Source organism: Hemiscyllium ocellatum, chromosome 37 (genome assembly GCF_020745735.1).
Source record: "Hemiscyllium ocellatum isolate sHemOce1 chromosome 37, sHemOce1.pat.X.cur, whole genome shotgun sequence".
Taxonomy (NCBI): domain Eukaryota; kingdom Metazoa; phylum Chordata; class Chondrichthyes; order Orectolobiformes; family Hemiscylliidae; genus Hemiscyllium; species Hemiscyllium ocellatum.
This window is the reverse complement of record NC_083437.1, coordinates 24,906,011-24,927,329: the sequence shown is the minus strand read 5'-3', so window position 1 is coordinate 24,927,329 and position 21,319 is coordinate 24,906,011. Positions and strand designations below refer to the sequence as shown.

General features: G+C 38.1%; 1 protein-coding gene across 1 annotated transcript in view; it reads left to right on the top strand.

Annotated features, from left to right (window-relative positions):
• Positions 1–20,635, top strand: part of ubr4 (ubiquitin protein ligase E3 component n-recognin 4) — a 188,234-nt gene extending 167,599 nt beyond the window's left edge. Inside the window, exons 93-106 of the mRNA XM_060852252.1 lie at positions 72–179; positions 540–659; positions 3,812–4,002; positions 4,355–4,528; positions 4,749–4,848; positions 11,317–11,535; positions 13,899–14,012; positions 14,470–14,612; positions 15,831–15,956; positions 17,475–17,669; positions 17,749–17,973; positions 19,025–19,115; positions 19,561–19,723; positions 20,265–20,635. Coding sequence (XP_060708235.1) covers positions 72–179; positions 540–659; positions 3,812–4,002; positions 4,355–4,528; positions 4,749–4,848; positions 11,317–11,535; positions 13,899–14,012; positions 14,470–14,612; positions 15,831–15,956; positions 17,475–17,669; positions 17,749–17,973; positions 19,025–19,115; positions 19,561–19,723; positions 20,265–20,329 — 2,034 coding nt within the window. The 3' untranslated portion in view covers positions 20,330–20,635. The remainder of the gene's footprint in view (positions 1–71; positions 180–539; positions 660–3,811; positions 4,003–4,354; positions 4,529–4,748; positions 4,849–11,316; positions 11,536–13,898; positions 14,013–14,469; positions 14,613–15,830; positions 15,957–17,474; positions 17,670–17,748; positions 17,974–19,024; positions 19,116–19,560; positions 19,724–20,264) is intronic.
• Positions 20,636–21,319: the final 684 nt, after the last annotated feature.

Genomic DNA, 21,319 nt, shown 5'->3' with positions numbered 1-21,319 from the left:
CAGTTTTAGTGCCAAGTTACATGTTTCATAATAGTTAGGTGTGACTTAGATTGTTTTCCTCTTCTCAATAGGTGCTTCTGAAGCTGTTCAGTTACTGTGTAAAGGTGAAGGTGAATCGACAACAATTGATTAAACCAGAGATGAACCCTCTGAATGTAATGCTGGGGACACTGAACCTAGTGAGTTCTCGACCTTAAATGGAATTATTGTAACTCGACGATGTTCATCAGAAATGCCCTGGAACAAGTGGAAATGTTTGGTGATGTGCTGCCTAAGTCCAGCAGCTTGCTGCTGAGTTGGTCTATCTATTGGTAGCAAAATATTTCTTTCTAGAAGGCTATAAATAGTTATGGAGTTTGAAGCTCCTTTTATTCAAACTTATGAAAGGGTCAGTTAATGAACACAAATAAATATTGAACAGTTTGTACAAGAACATAATTATTTGGATTAAAAGAAATATTAGAAATAAGTCAGCACATACTGTATTTTCTGAAGTCAATTGTTAGTTTGCTCTTACTAAGACATTGTTTGTATTTTAGGCACTGCTGGCAGAACAGGAGAGTAAAGACAGTGGTGGTGCAACAATTGCTGAGCAAGTGCTTAGCATCATGGAGATAATTCTAGATGAAGCAAACGCAGAACCACTGACTGAGGATAGAGTGAGTATTGTATTAAATTCTCAAGATCCAACGATTTTTCTGCAAGTGGAATTTTGGGAATGGAGCTAGTGACAATCACCTTCTTTGAGAATCAGCACCTGGAGAAAATGAAATCTTACAAAAAATGTTTTTGCAACTTTGAGCAGCCAGCAAAGAAAAGCTGTGTCCAGCACAGGTCTCTGAAATGTTATTGCAATTAGCATTGGAATTGGTACCCTTAGTAAAAATAAAGGAGGAGTGCTTTCCAGCGAGCCATGTTGATGAGTGCAGTGGGTTTGGCTATTATTTCCTCCCATTCCCCTCATACATGTGCAATGTGAATTTTACTCGACTATTGTATGGACAGTCACTGGAAAAGCTTAATACATTTTTTCATTCTTTGAGTATGGAGTCTGGCAAAGCTGGTATTGACCATCACTCATCTTGGTATTGACCATCACTCATGATTAGCTAAGATGTGGAGGAGTCAGTGTTGTACTGGGGGGGAGGGGGGGTGGTGCCAAGTTAACAATCTCACAATTTAACAATCTCACAACTCCAGATTAGGGTCCAACAGATGATGAAGGAGCAGCACTCTGAAAGCTAGTGCTTCCAAATTAACTTGTCGGACTATAACATGCTGATGTGTGATTTTTAACTCTGATTAATTAAAAAAATGCCCTGCAAATCAAGCCAGAGAATAGATACTATGTTGTAAGTTTTTGAGTTGAACAGGATCAGAACCTTACTGTTGTGAACAGTGAAAGGATATGCTATTTGATATGAGCTGCTGGTCTTTGGAACATATGACCTACTCACCCCATCACACCTGCACTGAAATTCGTTGACTACATTACTTATTTGTGTGATGGACAGAAAGTCCTTTTGGCTCGGTCCCAGTAACATGTTAATGGTAAACATCACTCATGTTATTGCATTGTTGTAGTATGTAAAGCTTAAGATTATTCTGATAGTTTCTTGCTATATATAGTGCAAACGCATGAATAGCTGTAAGGATGTGACTTTTAGTCCTGGAAAGCACCCAGTCTCCATCAGTACCCAAGAGTAATGTGTCTCAAATGCTTGAGCAACAGATGAAGTTACTACTGCTATGCAGTAGCAACATGAATAGTGTTCCCTAATAACATGTTGCAGCCAAAGCAAGCAGACACTCTGCCTAACACATACGTGAGTAATATAGTCTGTGAATTTCAGTACCTGTGTCATGCCAGATGTGTAGGTTGTACTTCTCAAAGATTGGTGGATCGTATCAAACACTATATATCCCTTCGGTTGCTCATTACAAGCAAGTTACTGGCCCTACTCCATTGAGCATGTTTGAAAACGCAACCGCGTGCACGTGCACACACACACCCATCCCCCAAAAAAGCATTAAATGTAATTCACACATTTACATTAATACATAGCTACATAGATTAATACACAGAGCCCTGTCCTTTGAAGACAAAAACAAGTGCCCACACTATACTTGTTCCAACTCATCTGAATAGTTGACAGCCATTCTCAGGACAACCTGCTTTGTTTAGTCATGATTACCAGATGCATTCTTTGTGGCCATACCTCTACCTATCAGAGCGCACTTGTCAATCAGTCACGACTCCGCTCCCATATATGAATGTTGTTTTCCTTTTAATTTGGTAGCTTTTGCAAATTGGTCTCATGAGTGCTAAATGAAAAACTTTGACAAAATGTTTTTCCAGCAAACCTTAGGTGAGTTATTGCAATGTATCCTGTGGGTATTACCCATCACAACCATTGTGCACCAGAGGTAGGTGGGCTGATTTCTTTGTTCTGGCTGTTCTTGAGCTGCTTGAGTGTTGGCAGAGCTGTAGTTGTCCCAGAAAATGGGATAGTCCTGACTTGATGTCAGTAGATATTGGAGAGAAGTTAGGGACTTGGAGGGTAAGTCACTCACCACAGAGTGCCCAACTCCTAAGAGTTCTTATAGAAGTTTCAATTGAGTTTCTAGAAACCGGGCTGTTGATGTTGAGTAAGTTTGAAATTCAATGTCAAAGGTTAAACCCTTGTTAGCACTGATCATTTCCTGATGCTTGCATGGGAAATGTTATTCATCACCCATTAGCCTACATCTTGTTGAATTTGGGCTTGGAATGCTTCACTATCTGAATAATTGTAAATAGAATTGTGCAGATATCTGCAAGCAGCCCCATTTTGACCTTAATATTTGAGATATGATCCAGTAACCATGATTTGAGGAACAGTGCTAATTCCATTAGGTATGTGTTCCAATGATTGTTGATGCATTTATTTTAGATTAGGCAGAAAAGTGATAAAATTAAAAACCAAGAGTTCAAGCATTTGAGCTCTGTTATGGCCTACAACCAGAACCCCTAGTGTACTTGTCCTCTGAGCCGTTAGTATGGAAAGAATAAGGAAAAAGTTAAACAAAAGAAGCAACAATGAAAAGAAAAAGATTTCATGTTTTTTAAAGTACTTCTGAAATCATAATTTCAGCTTTTATTGATGAAAAGTGTCTCTGGAAGCTTTTGAACAAAGGAAGCGAGGAGGTAATCAGAGGAGTATTGAAAGGTCGTAAGGCAGATTTTCAAAAAGCAGCCAGCATTGTTTGACTGAAAAGGATGGGAAAGCAACGAACAAAGAATCATAGGATTTGAATGGAAATATAGATCGAAGGTAGTTACTTAAGAGATGTCAGGTGCGATCATGCAAGTCTACACAGGTGCAAACGAAGATCTTGTCAATTCTTTGGGTCACAGTAAAGCATTGGATTCTTGATGACATTGAGGGTCATTGGGTAAGAAGTTCATGGACAATAAGAATGCCACTAGAACAGTTCAGTAATAATTCTGGCAAACAGGGAAGAAGCTGGAAAGGTTAGAACAGAGAGGCATCTGCATTCATGTAGCAATTACGGTCTTCTGTAAGGGAAGAGCATAACCAGTGAAGAAGAATGGACCAAGGTAAACTCCTGAGAAAGTGAGATAAAAGATTTTGTACAGAATTTACTCAACCATCTGAGTTCCAAGTTCATGATCCTGGCTGTTCAGGAACGCACTGCATAGGACATAGAAACATTTCTTTGCTTTTGTCAATGTATATCCTTAGAGCTGACTACTATGTTCTCTCCCTAGTTATAGAAGTCTATCACTAAACCTATCTCTTGCCACCAGGGTAACTTGCTGCTGACAGGAGACAAAGATCAGCTGGTGATGCTGTTGGACCAGATTAATTCGACATTTGTCCGTTCCAATCCCAGTGTTCTCCAGGGTTTGTTACGTATTATCCCATACCTGTCCTTCGGGGAACTGGAGAAAATGCAGATTCTTGTTGATCGATTCAAACCCTACTGTAATTTTGACAAGTAAGAAACATTTGCTGACTTGTGATTGATGATATGCATGTGATCATTCTGGAGCCCAGCACTTTTACAGAATTACTTTCATACAGCTAAATACTTCAGAGTTGGTTTAAAATTTTAAGGGGTGATGTAACATTAACTTGTCTAATCAATGCAACTTCACAATGCATCTTCATTTCTGAAGAAGCCATGTTAGTATTGACATGTTTAAATTTAAATGTTTAATTTAAAGATTCATCTAATAGTTTATAGTATCCAACATGGTCTTGCTTTCCCTCACTTGCCCAACTTTTCATCGTTCTATTGTACTCATGACCTTTCTAATCCTTTCCTATCTCTGTTGTTCTGTTCTTAGATATGATGAAGAACATAACACCGATGACAAGGTTTTCTTGGATTGTTTCTGTAAAATTGCTGCAGGAATCAAAAACAACAGCAATGGACATCAGCTAAAGGAACTTATTCTGCAGAAGGGAATAACCCAGAATGCTTTAGAATACATCCGGAAACACATCCCAAGTGCCAAAAAGTGAGATTCATTTGGCTTGTACTAAATATTTAATTTTGTTTCTTTAGCAGGAAATTATCTGGGTAAATAAATGTTAATGAGAGGGTAGCTTTGAGACTTAGTTAATACCAAGAAAGGAGAAAACCCAAGTCGTAGAAATGTGTAATGTTTGGAACCCCACACTGTTACTGATGACCATATTGGTGATTGGTTTTAACACTGATGTTTTTACTGCTTACAGCCTTGATGCAGATGTGTGGAAGAAGTTCTTATCAAAACCAGCTCTTCCTTTTATTCTCCGCCTACTGCGTGGACTGGCTATGCAGCACCCTCCTACACAAGTTAGTTTTATCTTCTCTCTTTCAATCTTTTTTCTTCAATCTGCCTCATTACCTTTCCTAGCCTTTGTACATTTTCTGATCTCCTAGTTTGCTACACTTCATGATTGGAAAGCAGAGCAGGCAATCATTTTTGTGGAAAATTTGAACTCAATAACAGGATCTCACTCGACTGTCCCAAACTGTGGATCATGGCACTCCATGGGATCGCCAGAGAAAGTTTTCAGGGTTGCAGTGGATACGCAAAGTGTGGTTAAGGTTGGGTCAGATAGAAGTACAGCAAAAGGAGGAGAGATGAGGTTTGGTGAAGAGAGTGGGAATGGGGAGAACGCTCAATTCATTTCATCTCTGTTATATCAGCTGAAACTACCTACCAAACTCCACTCAACAACTGAAGGTGCTCCATGCCCCCAAGTCAACAATTGTTGTACCTCACCCAAATACTCAGCAAGATCATACAAGTCTGAAGCATTAAAATTGAGTCACACCAGAAAATTGTTTGGGAAACACTGGCTCAGATTCAACAAGTGGTTTGTCTGTGGTAGGCAACTTTGTAGTATAGCCCTCAAAGAATGAGCACAAGTGCACTAAAGTAAATTGCTGGAGAGAGGGAGTAGTAGTAGAGTGAACCTAATGTTCTCTCCTTGCCTGCTCAAGTCTAGATCAAATGACCTTAGTCACCTCCTGCCAACTCAAGCTGATTGTGGAACTAACAGATTGAATGTGTGAACTAAGTTTTTTTTTTTCAAACATGACCTTTGCTTATTTCTGAATATTGACATACTGCAAGGATTAGTGCTTGGGCCCCAGCTTTTCACAGTTCTGCTCAAGGACTTGGATTTGGCATTAAATGTAATATTTCATAGTTGCATTTAACACAAGACTAGGTGGAAGTGAGACTTAAGGAGGAGACGAAGATGGTACAAGGGGTCTGGAGAAGCTAAGTGGGCAAAAATTGTTCAGTGGAATACAGTGTAGAGAAATGTAAGTTTATGCACTTTAGAAAAAAATAAATACAGAGTATTAAAAGGTGAGAAACTGGGAGGTTTGAACTTTTGAGGATCTTGCATGTACTTTTTCATGAGTCATTGAAGATGAACATGTTAGTACAGCAAGCAATTAAGGCAAATGGTATGTTAACTTTTAATACAAGAACATTGAAATAGAGGAGTAAACCTATCTTACTGCAATTGTATAGAACCTCAGAAAAAGTTTGTGGAGCGTTGTGTGCAATTTGGTCTCCTGACCTGTGGAAACATGAACTTAAAGAACATGAAATGAACGTTCACCAAACTAATTCCCAGGATGGAGGGATAATCCTATGAAGAAAGAATATGTGCATTGGGTGGTATATTCTCTTGAGATGTAAAGAATGCAAGAATCAAGCTCAGTCATGAAGTATGTTCAAGAATTATGAAATCCTGCAGTACAAAAGAGGCCCTTTAACCCATCAAGTCTGCACTGTCAAAAATGCACTGCTACCTACACTCGGCCCAAAGTCTTTATATGTTTTGATTTTTCAAGTGCTTTCTAAAGATCGAGGATCCCAACCACCCTCACAAATCCACTTGCTTTTCACATTAAATATGTGCCTCCTTGTTCTTTACCCTTCAACTAGGGGAACAGTTGCTTTCGATTCACCCTGTCCATGCCCTCATAATCATATGCATCTCTGTCGGGTGTCCACTCAACCTTCTCTACCTCCAAAGAAAACAACCTGAGTTTATCCAGCCTCTCTTCACAGCTGAAATGCTCTATCCTGGGCAACATCCTTGTGAATCTTTTCTGGACTCTCTCCAGTGTAATCACTTCCTTCCAGTATTGTGGCCTAACCAAAATTGTGTAGAGCTCTAATATAATTTCCCTGCTGTTATGATTTATGTCTAGACTGATAAATGAAGTGACCTGTATGCTGCCTTAACTACTCTATTAATCTGTCAAACCACTTTCAGGGATCTGTGGACAAGAATCCCAAGATCCCATGTCTTGTTACTTTATTCCAAATTGCATCACCTCACATTTTTCAGGGTTAAATTCTGTCTGCCTCTGATATACCCACTTGACCAACCTGTCCATATCTAAATTTTCACTCAACCTGCTGACTTAATCTTTGTATCACTCTCAAACATATTTCTCACCCTATCCCTCTTGCATTCTCATCTATCATCATTTATGAATATCACAAATAAGGGACCCAGCATTTATCCAAATCAAACACCACTGGACACCAGCCTCCAGTCATAAAAACAGTCTTCTACCACTACCCTGTGTCTTCTGCCACTAAACAACTCAAAATGGACAATGTAGTGCCCCACCCCCACACCAATGACCTTCACAAAATGGTGGCTCAGTCCTGTTGGATTATCCTTCCCTGACCTTCTCAAGATGGCCCAGCCTTGGCAAAATAATGACCCTCACCAACCTACTGAAGATGGTGAACTCACCACCATATAAACACCCCTCCCCACCCCCATGCACACCTGACCTTTTCTGCCACCTCGGAATTCCTAACCATGACATCCTCTAAACTTGCTTTCAACAACCCTATCTAAATGCAACATCCCAGCAGCCCCCATGTAATCTGATGCCCCTTCATCTGACTGCTGCTAAAAAAAGGTACCCCCCCCCGAACATTTAATTTCTCATATTAAGTTGTGCAACCCCCCCAAAAAATAGCCCTTACTATTAAAGCCCCCCCCCCCACCCCCCAACATTGATCAGCCCTGACCCTCCCCCAACTCTGCTGCAATCTCTCATGATCAAGTCTCTGAACAATCAATTTCAACAGAATAAAAGCATAGAGTGAAATCAGGATTGTGCAGGAGAATGATGTTCAAGTGGAAGATCACATTTTTATCTCATTGGATGGTGGAATGGCTCATGGGCTGAATGGATTAATCCTACTTTATATATTCTTCTGCAACAATATTTTATGAAGCAATCCTTTTGAATTAGCAACTTAATCGCCATACTTAAAAAGCAGCACAAAAGGGGACCTAGAAATTAACATTGTTAGGAAGCAGTATGCAGCTGTGAGAGAATTTCTAGCATTATAGCAGTAAATAAGGATGCAGTGGATTGAAAATATGGGTACATCAATTGTAGTTTGCTCAAACCAAAGTTTGTCCTGGAGATATTGACCAGAGATATTTACCAATCAAGATTTCTCTACTAAACACTGCACTTTATCTGGTATTCCAAATTGTAATTAATTTTCTTAAATCTCCAGGATGAATATTTCACTATAGATCAGTACTGAGAGGTGGTTAATGGGTCTACTGGAAGAGGTGAATGTGGTTTTATGGAAGGGAAGCCGTGCTTTACTAATTTATTCAAGTTCTTCATGTGGATAAAGGGAAATCTATGGGTTGCACTTGGAAGCTAAGTGGCCACGTGCCACATCAAAGTTTATGACATAAAATATGAGCCCATGATTGAGGGTGGATACAGGATTTGTGTAGCTAGCAGGAAGCAGAATGTAGCCACAAATGGTTGATTTTCAAGTTAGCATACCGTAATGAGTGGAGTGCCACCACAATCAGTATTCGGACCTCAAAAATTTATAGTTTATATCCAACACTTGGATGAAGGGATCCAATGTAGAGTTTCTAAATTTGATGATTTCATAAAGATAGGTAGAAAAGTATGCTGAAAGTCAGACGTAAGATGTTTGTAATTAGGTAGGTTAAGTGAATAGACTAATGTACCAGATAAAATCATACATAAGACCATGTAAACTTGTCCACTTTGGCAGGAAACATCAAAAAGCAGTATACTTACATGGAGAGAAATTGCAGAAATCTGATATGTGCAGGGATCAAGGTGTCCTGTTATGAATTGCAAGAAGTTAATGCACACACAGCAAGTGATACAAAGACTAATTGTATTTTGTTGTTTATTCCAAGGGAACAGAAATATATAAGCAAGGATGTTTTGCAATAGTTGTGCAGAGCATTTATTAGACCATATCTGGAATACTGCTTAAAATTTTAGCCTCCTTGTATTAGAAATAGTTTAGAAAAGATTCACATAGAGGACTCCAGGGATGAGGGTGTTATGTGGAAATGTTTGAAAGGTTTGGCCTGTGTCCCTTTAAGTTGTACATGTGATTTTAGTGAAACACAAAAGGACCCTGAGGGGACATGACAGACTGAAAGGATGTTTTCCCTTGTGGGAGAGACTAGAACTAGGAGAAGCGGTTTAAAAATCTCCCATTTAAGACCAAAGTGAGGAGTTTTTTTTGAGCATTGTGCATCTGTAAAGCTTCCTTTTCTAACTTTCTGTGAAGGCAAGATTGTTGTGCATTTTTAAAGCAGGAATGGATAGATCTTTGACTAACAAGGGAGCCAAAGTGTAAAAGGAGTGGATAGTAATGTGAAGTTGAAGCCACAATCAGAGTGAACTTGGGGGCTGAATGGCTTATTCCTGTTTCTATATGGGCGGCACGGTGGCACAGTGGTTAGCACTGCTTCCTCATAGCGCCAGAGACCCGGGTTCAATTCCCGCCTCTGGCGACTCTCTGTGTGCACATTCTCCCCGTGTCTGCGTGGGTTTCCTCCGGGTGCTCCAGTTTCCTCCCACAATCCAAAAATGTGCAGGTTAGGTGAATTGGCCATGCTAAATTGCCCATAGTGTTAGGTGAAGGGGTAAATGTATGGGTCTGGGTGGTATACGCTTCGGCGGGTCGGTGTGGACTTGTTGGGCCGAAGGGCCTGTTTCCACACTGTAAGTAATCTAATCTAATCTAATTTATACCTTCATAAGAATAGTTAAGAGTCAAGTACACATGGAAAAATGTACTTATCTTACTTTTTAGATTAGAATCAATCTAAACATCATGGCATAGACAGAGAACACAGGGGGCTAACACATTCAACTTATTGTCTAGCTATCACCATTGTTAACAGCTAACCTGACAATGCAACTTTTTAAAAAAAGGTTTTGTGATTTACACATGAAAGAAGTGAAACTGGCAAGATATTCTAACAGATGAAAGGCTTAACAGACAATCAATTTTTCAATGTATAATTTCAGTTACATCACTGAAAATTTTTGCTATAAATTGTGTTAAGATTGAGCCCTCCACTACCACCTGATGAAGGAGCAATGCTCCGAAAGCTAGTGTGCTTCCAATTAAACCTGTTGGACTATAGCCTGGTGTTATGTGATTTTTACTCATGTATCAATGAAGTCTTGGTGAGCCAAAGGACCTTTTCCTGTGCAGTATTGTTCTTTGTTTTTGTGATGTAGGCATAGCATATTGGCTGGCTAGCAAGTAGAGAGGCATTAATGGGCCTTTTCACATTGGCAAAATGTAAAGAGTGGTGTGCTACATTGATCAGTGCTCAGACCTCGATTGTTTTCAATTTTAGATAAATGATTGCGATGAGAAGCATTATTTCTGATTTCCAAATTTGTTGATGACACAAAGTAGGAATATAAACTGTAAAGAGGACTGAAGCTACAAAATGAAAACAATTGATCAAATCAGTGGCGAAGATCTGGGAAATAGAATGTGATGTATGAAATATTAATATATGTTTTAGAACAGTTATGGATCATGTTGTCATAACTCCCTTGGTTAGATTTGAACTGAACATCTACATTACCAAACCAGGACCATGAACTCTGTCCATAATGATATAGAGTAGACTAGAAGTCAGATATCCCAAAGTGAAGTTATGCGGTTTACTGGTCAAATCTCAATTTGAATACTGCATTTCATTCTGGTTGCACTGGAAGTATGAGTCCGGAAAGCAAGGAAATAGTTCCAAGGATAGTCTAGGTATCAGATGAAGAAATTTGAGAAATCCTAGCACTTCGAGTCCTAGAAAGTGAATGAGATATTGAATGAGCTGCTAAGTATAACAAAAGGTTAATTCTGAAACATACTCACTCCCCAGAATGTGTTGACACATTACTAAGTCTAGGAGCTGAGTATTTTGTGACTTCATGCCATAAAGTATCAGTTTCCACTTGTTGCACACTCATTGTTTATCTTAACTTTTCAGTGAGATTTTTTTTGACCAGCCTGTCAGGCATGTTCTAACACTCAGAGCAGATGGCACTTGAACCTGGTTCTCTGAGCTCCGAGGTAGAGACACTATTACCGCATCACAAGAACCCCATAAACTCTCCCACTACCATATTCACAACACTAACCCATTTCAGATGTGCTTCACACAGTACGCGTTTAGTTGGAAAGCTGAATGAAGGATTGAGAAATGGAAATTCCTCAGGGTGGTCTCCACATGAAAAGAGTGAAATTCCAGCTGGTAGTGAAGCTGTAAATTATTACTGTAACTTCTTAGAAAATCCTGGGTAATAGGTGAAGATGCCTAATTAATGAAAAAAATCTCAGGTCTGTTATGTTAATATTAGCATCTGTTTATTGCAAACACTGGAGCCCAGGCTGTTACAATGCCTGGTAACATCTTAGAGTAATTTTTCCTTTGTACGTTTAATTATCAGATGTTAATTGGAACAGACTCCATCACAAACCTACATAAATTGGAGCAGGTTTCCAGTGATGAAGGCATTGGTACACTTGCAGAAAACTTACTGGAGGCATTACGAGAACACCTAGAAGTCAACAGGAAAATTGAAGCAGCCCGAAAGGAGACACGAGCAGAAAAGAAACGGATGGCAATGGCTATGCGGCAAAAAGCATTAGGCACTCTTGGAATGACGGTAAACATAGAATGTATTGAAAATAAAGTTCATGAAAGTAAGATGAACATGTTGGTTGGGACTACAGCTTAAATAAATATCAAGATGACCTGTTTCCATCTTGTAATTGCACTGTACTTCTAGTTTCAATTCCTTTTACCCACTGTTTCCATTTAACTTCCCTTGATTTTACTTATCTGTCTAAACTGTATTTAAATTTTTGACATGGTCTCTGTTTCAGTCATTGGTTGCAAATCTTCACAAATAGTTAGAGTAAATGTATTCTATTGACGTCTTCCTAAAAAAATGAGCACAATACTCCATTTACTGACACTTAACTCCAACTGCTGCATTTTTCTGATTTTTGTCATCCTATCAGAATTCATTTATAGTTTCCTATGACTTTTGGATTCAATATGGAACCTAAATGCAGTAAATACTGACAACCCAGTGCACTGTTGCAGGTGCTATTTTACAATAAAAATATTAAAGCAAGATCCATTCTGACATTTTGGATGTTTTGTTAAGAGCATTATTTGAGGCACCTTTGAAGTGTTCTGGCCAGTATTTATTGCTCAGTACTGATTTTTACCACATTGTTAAAAAAAAATTAGCTGTTAAGTGCTTTAGGACATCTTGAAGTCAAAAATTTGCTGTACAATTGCAAGTTCTTTTGGTCTTATCTGGTACATGGTTAACAGCTCTTTGAAAACCCTGAACATCACACTAAGTGCATTTCCCAATCTGTATCTGCCACCTAGTTAAAACATTCATTCAGCTTTGCAAAACACATCTTGTTTTCTGAAATCTATTTTGGTTGCTTCCAATTACTTTCCAATTACATTGAATCCAAAATTTCCCCTGCCATGCAGTAACTAAACTGGATGCATGCACATGTTCATGCTCCAACACACTCAAACACCTCTCGGGCCTCCGCTGTGCCTTCCCCTGTTTCACTCTCTATCCTTGGAGTTGTTCTGCCGTATGTGATGTTCATCTCTGTTTAGCTAACATTTCTAAAATTTTTAGTACATGTTGGGTTATTACAGTTTGAAATATTTATGGTCTGTGAGCTGAATACTTTGAACAAACTGTGAGCTTCCTCCTTTGGCATTGGTATAACTTGAAATTAGTAGATTGTTAGATGAACAAATAGATGGATCTCACAACACTAGCAATCGTACTTGTTCTCAACCTTTTGTCTGTATTCATGCATATTGCTGATATTTATGCAACAGACAATTATTGGATTCACTTAGTTTCTAGACTTGCAAGTATTACAGCCCATGTGTTGCTGCACTAATGACATCATTTAGCATCTGCAGAGTTGTGTTGAACCTGGTCTTACAGCTGGTATGATCAGTGTTTGCTAACCTCTCGCATGACATGAATTCTTTCAGTGTTCATTTAGTCATAGAGATGTACAGCATGGATACAGACCCTTCAGTCCAACTCATCCATGCCGACCAGATATCCCAGCCCAACCTCGTCCCACCTGCCAGCATCCGGCCCATATTCCTCCAAACCCTTCCTATTCATATACCCATCCAAATGCCTCTTAAATGTTGCAAGCCTCCACCACTTCCTCTAGCAGCTCATTCCATACCTGTACCACCCTCTGTGTGAAAAGGTTGCCACTTAGGTCTCTTTTATATCTTTCCCCTCTCTCCCTAAATCTATGCCCTCTAGTTCTGGACTCCCTGACCCCAGGGAAAAGACTGCCTATTTACCCTATCCACGCCCCTCATAATTTTGTAAACCTCTATAAGGCCAACTCTCAGTCTCCAGTGCTCCAGGGAAAACAGCTCAGCTGTTCAGCCTCTCCCTGTAGCTCAAATCCTCCAACCCTGGCAACATCCTTGTAAATCTTTTCTGAACCCTTTCAAGTTTCACAACAACTTTTCGATAGGAAGGAGACCAGAATTGCACGCAACATTCCAACAGTGGCCTAACCAATGTCCTGTACATCTGACTTGAAGATTGAGAGATGATAATTGGGAAATGTATTATTTCTGTATGCAGAGCACATGTAACTGAACTGTGATATTCACTGCATTTGTGGTAATATTTAGAAGTATTCACTTTGGAAGATTGGCAAAAAAGAATTCCAGAACAACTAATGGATAAAATGTAATTATTAAGTTTATTTTCTTTCAACCAATAATAAATATTTAAAGTGAATCCCAGGAAAAACTGTAGTCGAACTTGAAAACTACTCCATTGTCCACTTTCATGTGAGAAAAACAGTTGTAAGATGAGTCCTGAATTGCCTTAATGTAATTCGCATGTTGCTAATTTCCAGGACGCTAAGTGATTTATGACCATCAGGCTTGTGGACAAGTCTATGTCTTTTCATTAACATCATACATATTCTTTTTCAACAGACTAATGAGAAAGGTCAGGTAGTCACCACAACAACATTACTGAAGCAGATGGAGGAACTTATTGAGGAACCAGGTTTGACCTGCTGCATTTGTCGTGAGGGTTATAAATTTCAGGTATGTCTTGTTTGCCCGTAAGAAATGCACTTTTTTATACAGTCTCATGATGTAGGTGTCTGCTTTTAGCACTCATAACAGAATTATTCTTGAATATTGCTGAAAAAAGAACATCATGTTGAAGCTTTATGTCATGCACTAATCAAGGCAATTTGCACAGAATACCTCTGCAAAGAAAAAAACATGTAAACTTTGAGAGGAGTGTGATAATGGCAGAACTGCCAAGTTTTCTTTCAAATGTTAAACCAGGAAGGTTGTCTGTGGTCAAGGCATTTTGAATCAGAGAATGGCTGTCACCTATTTTGTTGAGTTAAAACAGGGAGAGTATACACACACTATTGATTGTCGTAAGTGAAAAGCTTGACGAAATGTATCTTTCTTTCTTTGCCTTATTTCTAAGTTCTGTACTACTAAGCAACTATTTATATAGAATGATACTTACACATTTCTGTTACAGCCAACCAAAGTGTTAGGAATTTACACCTTCACAAAACGAGTTGCCATTGAAGAGTTTGAAAACAAACCACGAAAACAGCAGGGATACAGCACAGTCTCACATTTCAATATTGTCCACTACGATTGTCACCTTGCTGCAGTCAGGTACTAGTAACCCTTACCCTTTTACTATTTTTGATGGTAAATAGGTGAGATTTGGTAATAAATTGAAGAAAGCTTTCTAAATGATGAATGCAATGGTCATTGGAAAGCATAAATATAAGGTCATTAACCAAAAGGACATATTAGGGTAACTTTCCAGCACAGTGGCTTGCAAGGATATGGAATATCAAATCTCCACTATTGGAAGTCAAGTCAGTAATGATGCATGTTATATATTTGAGAAGATTCTGGAGGAAGGGCCAAATTGAATGGCCTGGTGTGAACTTGAAACTTCAGCCATCAAGTCCATAATAGATACAGCAACAGTACTGAGCTGATTTAGGAACAGTGCATGCTGTGATTTTAAAAATAAGTGTGCGGACTCTTGTGCTTCTGTGCCTGAGGTACTTGATCATTTGAATATTGCAATTACATGGTTAATCAACAGGGGAGCAATGAATCAATCATGGCTTATTTACTGTAGTTTAAATTAATGAATAGAAATATTCCTTCTACTGCTTTAATTAATCTTGTATTCATTGTACTTAAATAATCAATGCAGGAATGTAAAAACCTTCTTAAAATAACAGGGAAGGCATATGAAAGACATTTGGTAGATCGTAATTCATCCTTTTTGTAAATTAACCATGTTTTGATTCTGTTTGTTGCTGAAGTCATATATCATAATCACTAGGTTATGTTTATGCAGGTTTTGTTTTGAAATAAATATCCCTTCTTCAATTAAAGGATCTGTCCCTACTCTGTGATTTTATGTAATTACTAACGAGTCTTCTATGACATGGTTCAGAAGAAATTTGAAGTTGAATTGGAGGTTTTTAATTATCAGGTGGAGTTTGCCGCCTTTAAGGCCATTGCTCAACTACTTCCCAAAAATTGGCAAATCAAGATAATTATAACTGTTTGCATATTCCTGGGAACAATTGTGGCTGTTCTGTAAATTATAGGTTTTGAATCAGGAAAATCTAGTACAAACTAAATGACTGGTTTTCCTAATGCTTTAAAGAATATTTTACGTTTACAATATAATATAGTGGATCTAAAATTGATAGTGTTGTTTATATTTGGTTCATACATTTCTAATTAATTCAATACTGTGGTTTGCTAAAGGGTATTACTAACTTGATATTAGTCTCAGTACATTGAGGCTACCTGTGGTTCCTGCTGATGAACTGGTTGATTTTAGTGAGTTATCACTTCTAGGCTGGCACGTGGTCGGGAGGAATGGGAAAGTGCTGCATTACAAAATGCAAATACCAAGTGTAATGGATTACTACCTGTGTGGGGCCCACAAGTACCCGAATCAGCATTTGCCACGTGTTTGGCAAGGTAAGAGAATTAATTTAAGTAGAGAACCTAGGAACTGAATGAAATTTGCTAATGTCTCAATATATGGAGGCAGATATAGCAAATATTGTGTAAACCACATGTAGTTATAGCAACACTGGAGGATGAGCAGTCAAACAGCAGACGCATCTTAATGCAAAAATTGTGCAGTCATGTATTATGTAATAATGTAAGGTACTGGTTATGTCGCCAGAGGACCATAGGGTTGCGCTGTCATAAGAGAGAGACAAATTGTGGTAGTTTAACCTGAGGGTCACCACACCTCAGGTGAAGGAACAGGTTGAGAAGGAGAGTCCTTCATGATAACCTTAACCAACATGGAATTGAACCCATGCTCTTTGCATCACTCTGCATCTTAAACCAGCTCTCCAGCCAACTGAGTTAACCTACTATGCAATAAGCAAAGAAAATATAATTGTGGTGTTATACATACATAGGTTATTTTAAAAGGGTAATTGGAATTCTTAGTCTAATTTGAGCAGAGGTTATAAAGGCAAGCGGCTAAAGTTAAATTTGTATACACTTTAATTAGAAAACATTGATAATTTTTGGCACTTCATTACAGAAAAGATATGAGCCAAGAGATTTGCATCATGGATTCACTGGGGTGTTGCCAGGGTGCAGAGTTAAGGCTTTAAAGACAGCTTTGAGAAGTTAGCTTAAGTGATGTCTTGTTAAGTGTTTTGCTAAGGCAAAAAGTCATAGACTATTTGCAGTGTTTGGTGGGAGGATAAATTTTAAATGATAACAAAAACCAATAGAGTGAAGGTTAGCCATTAGATAGCCAAATGAGAGATTTCTTGAATCAGCCCTCATTAAATTAGAGTTCATTTATGCAACTAATTAATTACTTTTTAAAAGAGTTAAAGAAGAAGTAACTTGTTTTTATTAACTATCTTTCACAATCTCAGCATGCCTCAAGGAGCCTCACAACCAATTAAATACTTTTGAAACAATCACCCTTTTGTAGGCAATCAAAAGGTCACCAATTTCCACACAGCAAGGCACCACAACAGCAATGAGACATGTTCCTATTTAATCTGGCAACATGATAACTGAGGGATAATATTTTGGACAATTACTTTTGTCTTCAAATAATGTGAATAAGAAGTCCATTTACCTGAATTTGCAGGGGGACCTCTGTTTAAAATTGTATCTGAAAGACAGAATTTCTAACAGAGCAGTTCTTTAAGAGTACAGCATTGACATGTCAACACATATTGTTTTATGTCTGTGAACTGAGATGTAATCACTTAATACTCATGATCAAGTTAGAAGGCTACTATTGGGTGAAGCTGGCACTTGATGAAGTATTAAAAGTATGAAGAGTGAACAGGATATTGGGATTAGATAAAGTCGCCCATGAACCAAAATCATGCAGTCTTGAGGCAAATAGCTTGTTTGTGTGTGTGAAATTCAGAACTGCGTTCAGATATTTTTTGTGGGATCTAACTACTTTAGTTGTATATCGTATATAAATGAGCTTGTTTGTAATTTCAGGCATAATACATACTTGCAAGAATGCACAGGCCAACGTGAGCCCACCTACCAGCTGAACATTCATGATATTAAACTACTGTTCCTGCGTTTTGCAATGGAGCAGTCATTCAGTGTTGACACTGGTGGAGGAGGCAGAGAAAGTAACATCCATCTCATTCCATATATAATGCATACAGTCCTTTATGTTCTTAATACGTAAGTGCAGTAAATTCTTAATTGAATTGTGATTGTTTTTGAACTGCAAATAAATTGACATTATACGATCATATCATAGGACCCGGGCAACATCCCGAGAGGAGAAGAACCTACAGAGTTTCCTCGAACAGCCAAAAGAGAAATGGGTTGAAAATGCTTATGAGGTTGACGGACCACACTATTTTACCGTCTTAGCATTACACATTTTCCCACCTGAGAAATGGAAAGTGACCCGTCTTGATTTTCTAAAACGTCTCTTGGTCACAACTCAAGCAAGGAAAGCATCACCAAGTGGCTCCAACAAGTAAGAGAATAAACAGAGAGGCAAAAACGCTAAGTACTTTCATGAGTAGCAAACGTGTTAATATGAAAATGTTTACTATCAGCACTAAATTCATTAGGAAAGTGTGACAAGAGAACTTCTCCATGTCGCATTGTTATAGTCTAAAAGTGATATTTTCTTTTTTCATTCAATCTCCACCTAAACTTAGGAATCAACATCATCCCCTGAAATAGAACAAGATCCCAGTACTACTTCCTTAAAAGCAAAATGATTGTTGGTCTAAGATTAGCAGACTAATTTGGATTCCAGTGACATTGTATTTTTCACAAAAATCAAATGTCAGTCTCTTTCTCCAGTCTATCATGGTGTAGAGCATGTTTTTCAACTTCCTTACATTTGAGCCTATCCCGTGCAATGTGAAGCTCTATGGAATTCAGTGCAGTATTGGATTAATAAGAAGGTTGGGGTATTTTAAAGCTTCCTTCTGGTTAACCTTCCCATCAAAGCCATTTTCCTAGTTTAAAAAAAAACTCCCCCTTAAAGCCCTTCTCCTAGTAAATGAATTGTCCCACCTAAGTCAATTTCTTGGTTACTGTGGTCAGTTATATTTTGAATAGTACAAATGTCTTTCATTTTATTATTTTGCTGAGTAGATTTATTTCAAACAGATGTTTTCTGAAAATTAAATTTAACTTTCACAACATTTTGTTTGTATCCTCTGGTCCTTTACTGTTTAGTATCTCTGCTTGTGGAAATCACATTATTATGGGAATGTTAAGTACAGGGGTATCCTTTTGACGATTTATACTGGCTGTTTTGTTCCAGGTTTTGTTCACATCACTGAATTCCTCATTCTCAAGTTACCTGTCCATATCCCTTTTAAAATGATTTAAGGAATCTGTGTTATTTACAGTAATTTATAGTGTGTTGATGTTGAACATGTCCAAAGAGTAAGGAGGAAAACAGGTACTTTTGTTAAGCAGTATGTGATTAACCATTCTGCTCTCTGCTGAGGACTAAAAATTGGTATTTAAGATTTCTTCATATTTTAATGAAATGTCTTGATTTTTAGATTGTCTGACAAATCTGTGAAGGAATATGCTGTGTACCGCCCTGTGCTGCTTTGCTGGGGATTAGTGGATCTTATGTATGGAATATTTAAGGTAGTGTGTGTGTATATTGTTTTATATAGGGTGATGGGGAGGCAACACAATAACCACTGTGTTCTGTATGAATTGATCCTAAGCCTGCTGTGAAGGAGTTCAGTGACTCCTCATAACTGAGTCAGGATAATTTAATTAATCAGTTCCCCTAACAACTTTGTAACACAAATTGAAATCAAATCTCAATTCAAACTGGATTGGCAATCAGAAAGATGTATGTTAGCTAATGTATGGTTTGATTGAATGATAGAGATTGAGATGAATTGTCCTCTGAGTTATGTTACATCACTCTCCCATATGCTCATTCGTTTTGCATCTAATACTGCCTTCTCCACTTCTATAAACTGTAGGATTTATGTTTATTTAGTTTCATAAGCATGGCACATTATTCACCACTCCTGCATTCTGCAGTTCTGAATTTTCTTTTTATACTTTGCCATTACAGAAGGTTCCTACAAGTAACACAGAGGGTGGCTGGTCCTACTCTCTTGCTGAATACATCCGACACAATGACATGCCAATCTATGAGGCAACAGACAGATCTCTCAAAACTTTCCAGGATGAATTTATGCCTGCTGAGTCATTTGCTGAATTTCTAGATGTTGCAGGTTAGTATTGAAATAAATGCTGTTCATTAATTTCCTTCCTCCAGTCTAGTATAAAACCACTGCTGACCTCCTTCCCAAACCAGTAAAGCAGTTAACATTGCCTCTATTTACTGGGTCTTTGAGATAGACTGTGTAGTTGAGTGGCTAGCTGTTTCAAGACATTTGTCTTCAAATTTGTTTCCGCAACTGGATAGCAACAGCTTCAGTTGATCTTCATTATTCTTTTAGATCATGGACATCAGACAATAGTAAATTTGAACCTTAAGCTTTCATATTCTCTAGCTGACTGAGAAATTGAATGGGATGCTGGGTTCCAGCAAGGTGGTACATCTCTGCAACAATAAATGTTGTAACTTAAAAAAAAAAATCAGGCTGATCTGAGTTGGTATTAAGGCAAATCTGGTTGTTCACTTTCATCAAAAAAAACTCCAACTGTTTTTAATACAGTTAATGACTTTTAGTTGTGATGTGTTATTCTGCAAAATCCTACAATGACCACTCAATCCTCAATCCTTAATTCTTTTGTGTTCACTTTCTTTAGGTCTCTTAACAGAAGTTGAAGATCCTGACAACTTCCTAAAAGATCTTCTTAACTCCGTGCCCTAAAATGTTCCAAGCTCATCTTCTCAAAAACAAAGCTGATATTTATCTCTGTAATTTTAGAAATATTACATTTGCATTTTGACTCTTTGAAAGCAGTTGAAATTATTTTTGCCTCAGTTCTGCAGCACCTGCTTCTTTTTGTGTGTGAAGCATTCTGGATTTAAGGTTTTAACGTACTCGTGTACAGAGGAATAATACTGGAATTGTCATTTAACCTGACTGCATGGAGTACATTTGGTTTACTTTCTTATTTTGTTCTTGTATTCAGTATTTCACAGTAACTTGTTGTGTATTTAAATGTTGTGTTAAAGCTCTAGTTCACTATTACTTCCAATAAAGTTAAATCATGATCTTTCTTGAAGTCAGTCTGCATTTGGTTTAGTGTTTAGAGACAAGCTAACCTTGTTCAGCTGCAGCTGATAATTAGGACTTGTGTAAAATTGCTTATAAACAAAAAAGCAAATAAAATTAAAAATTGTTTGTAAGGGCCCTCTTGTGGCTCAGAGGTAATGTCCCTCCTCCTGAACCAAGATGCCCACATTCAAGTCCTACCTGCTGCTGAGGTTTGGAATAACATCTCTGAACATGTCGATTAAAAGATAATTTAAATTAAAAACAAAATTGCTTGTAAATAAAAAAAAATTAAAATTCAGTTTTAAAAATAGGAACAAGGTAAAATTGCTTGCTAGGCTCTTGTGGCATAGTGGTAGTTCCCTAATCCTGAACCAGGAGTCCCGGGGTCAAGTCCCATCTGCTGCAGAGCTAAGTAATAACATCTTTGAAAAGGTTGATTAGAAAAATAGATTAGCAAGAAATAAATGGCCCTCTTATGACACAGTGGTGTTGTCCCTCCTCCTCTACAGGGAGGGCCAGGTTCAAGTCCTGCCTTCTCGAAAGGTGTGTAATAACACTTATGGACAGGATAGTCTTTAAAAAAAGGTTAATTTTTAATTTAAAATTGCCTGTATGTTGCACAGTAAATGGCAAAGCTCC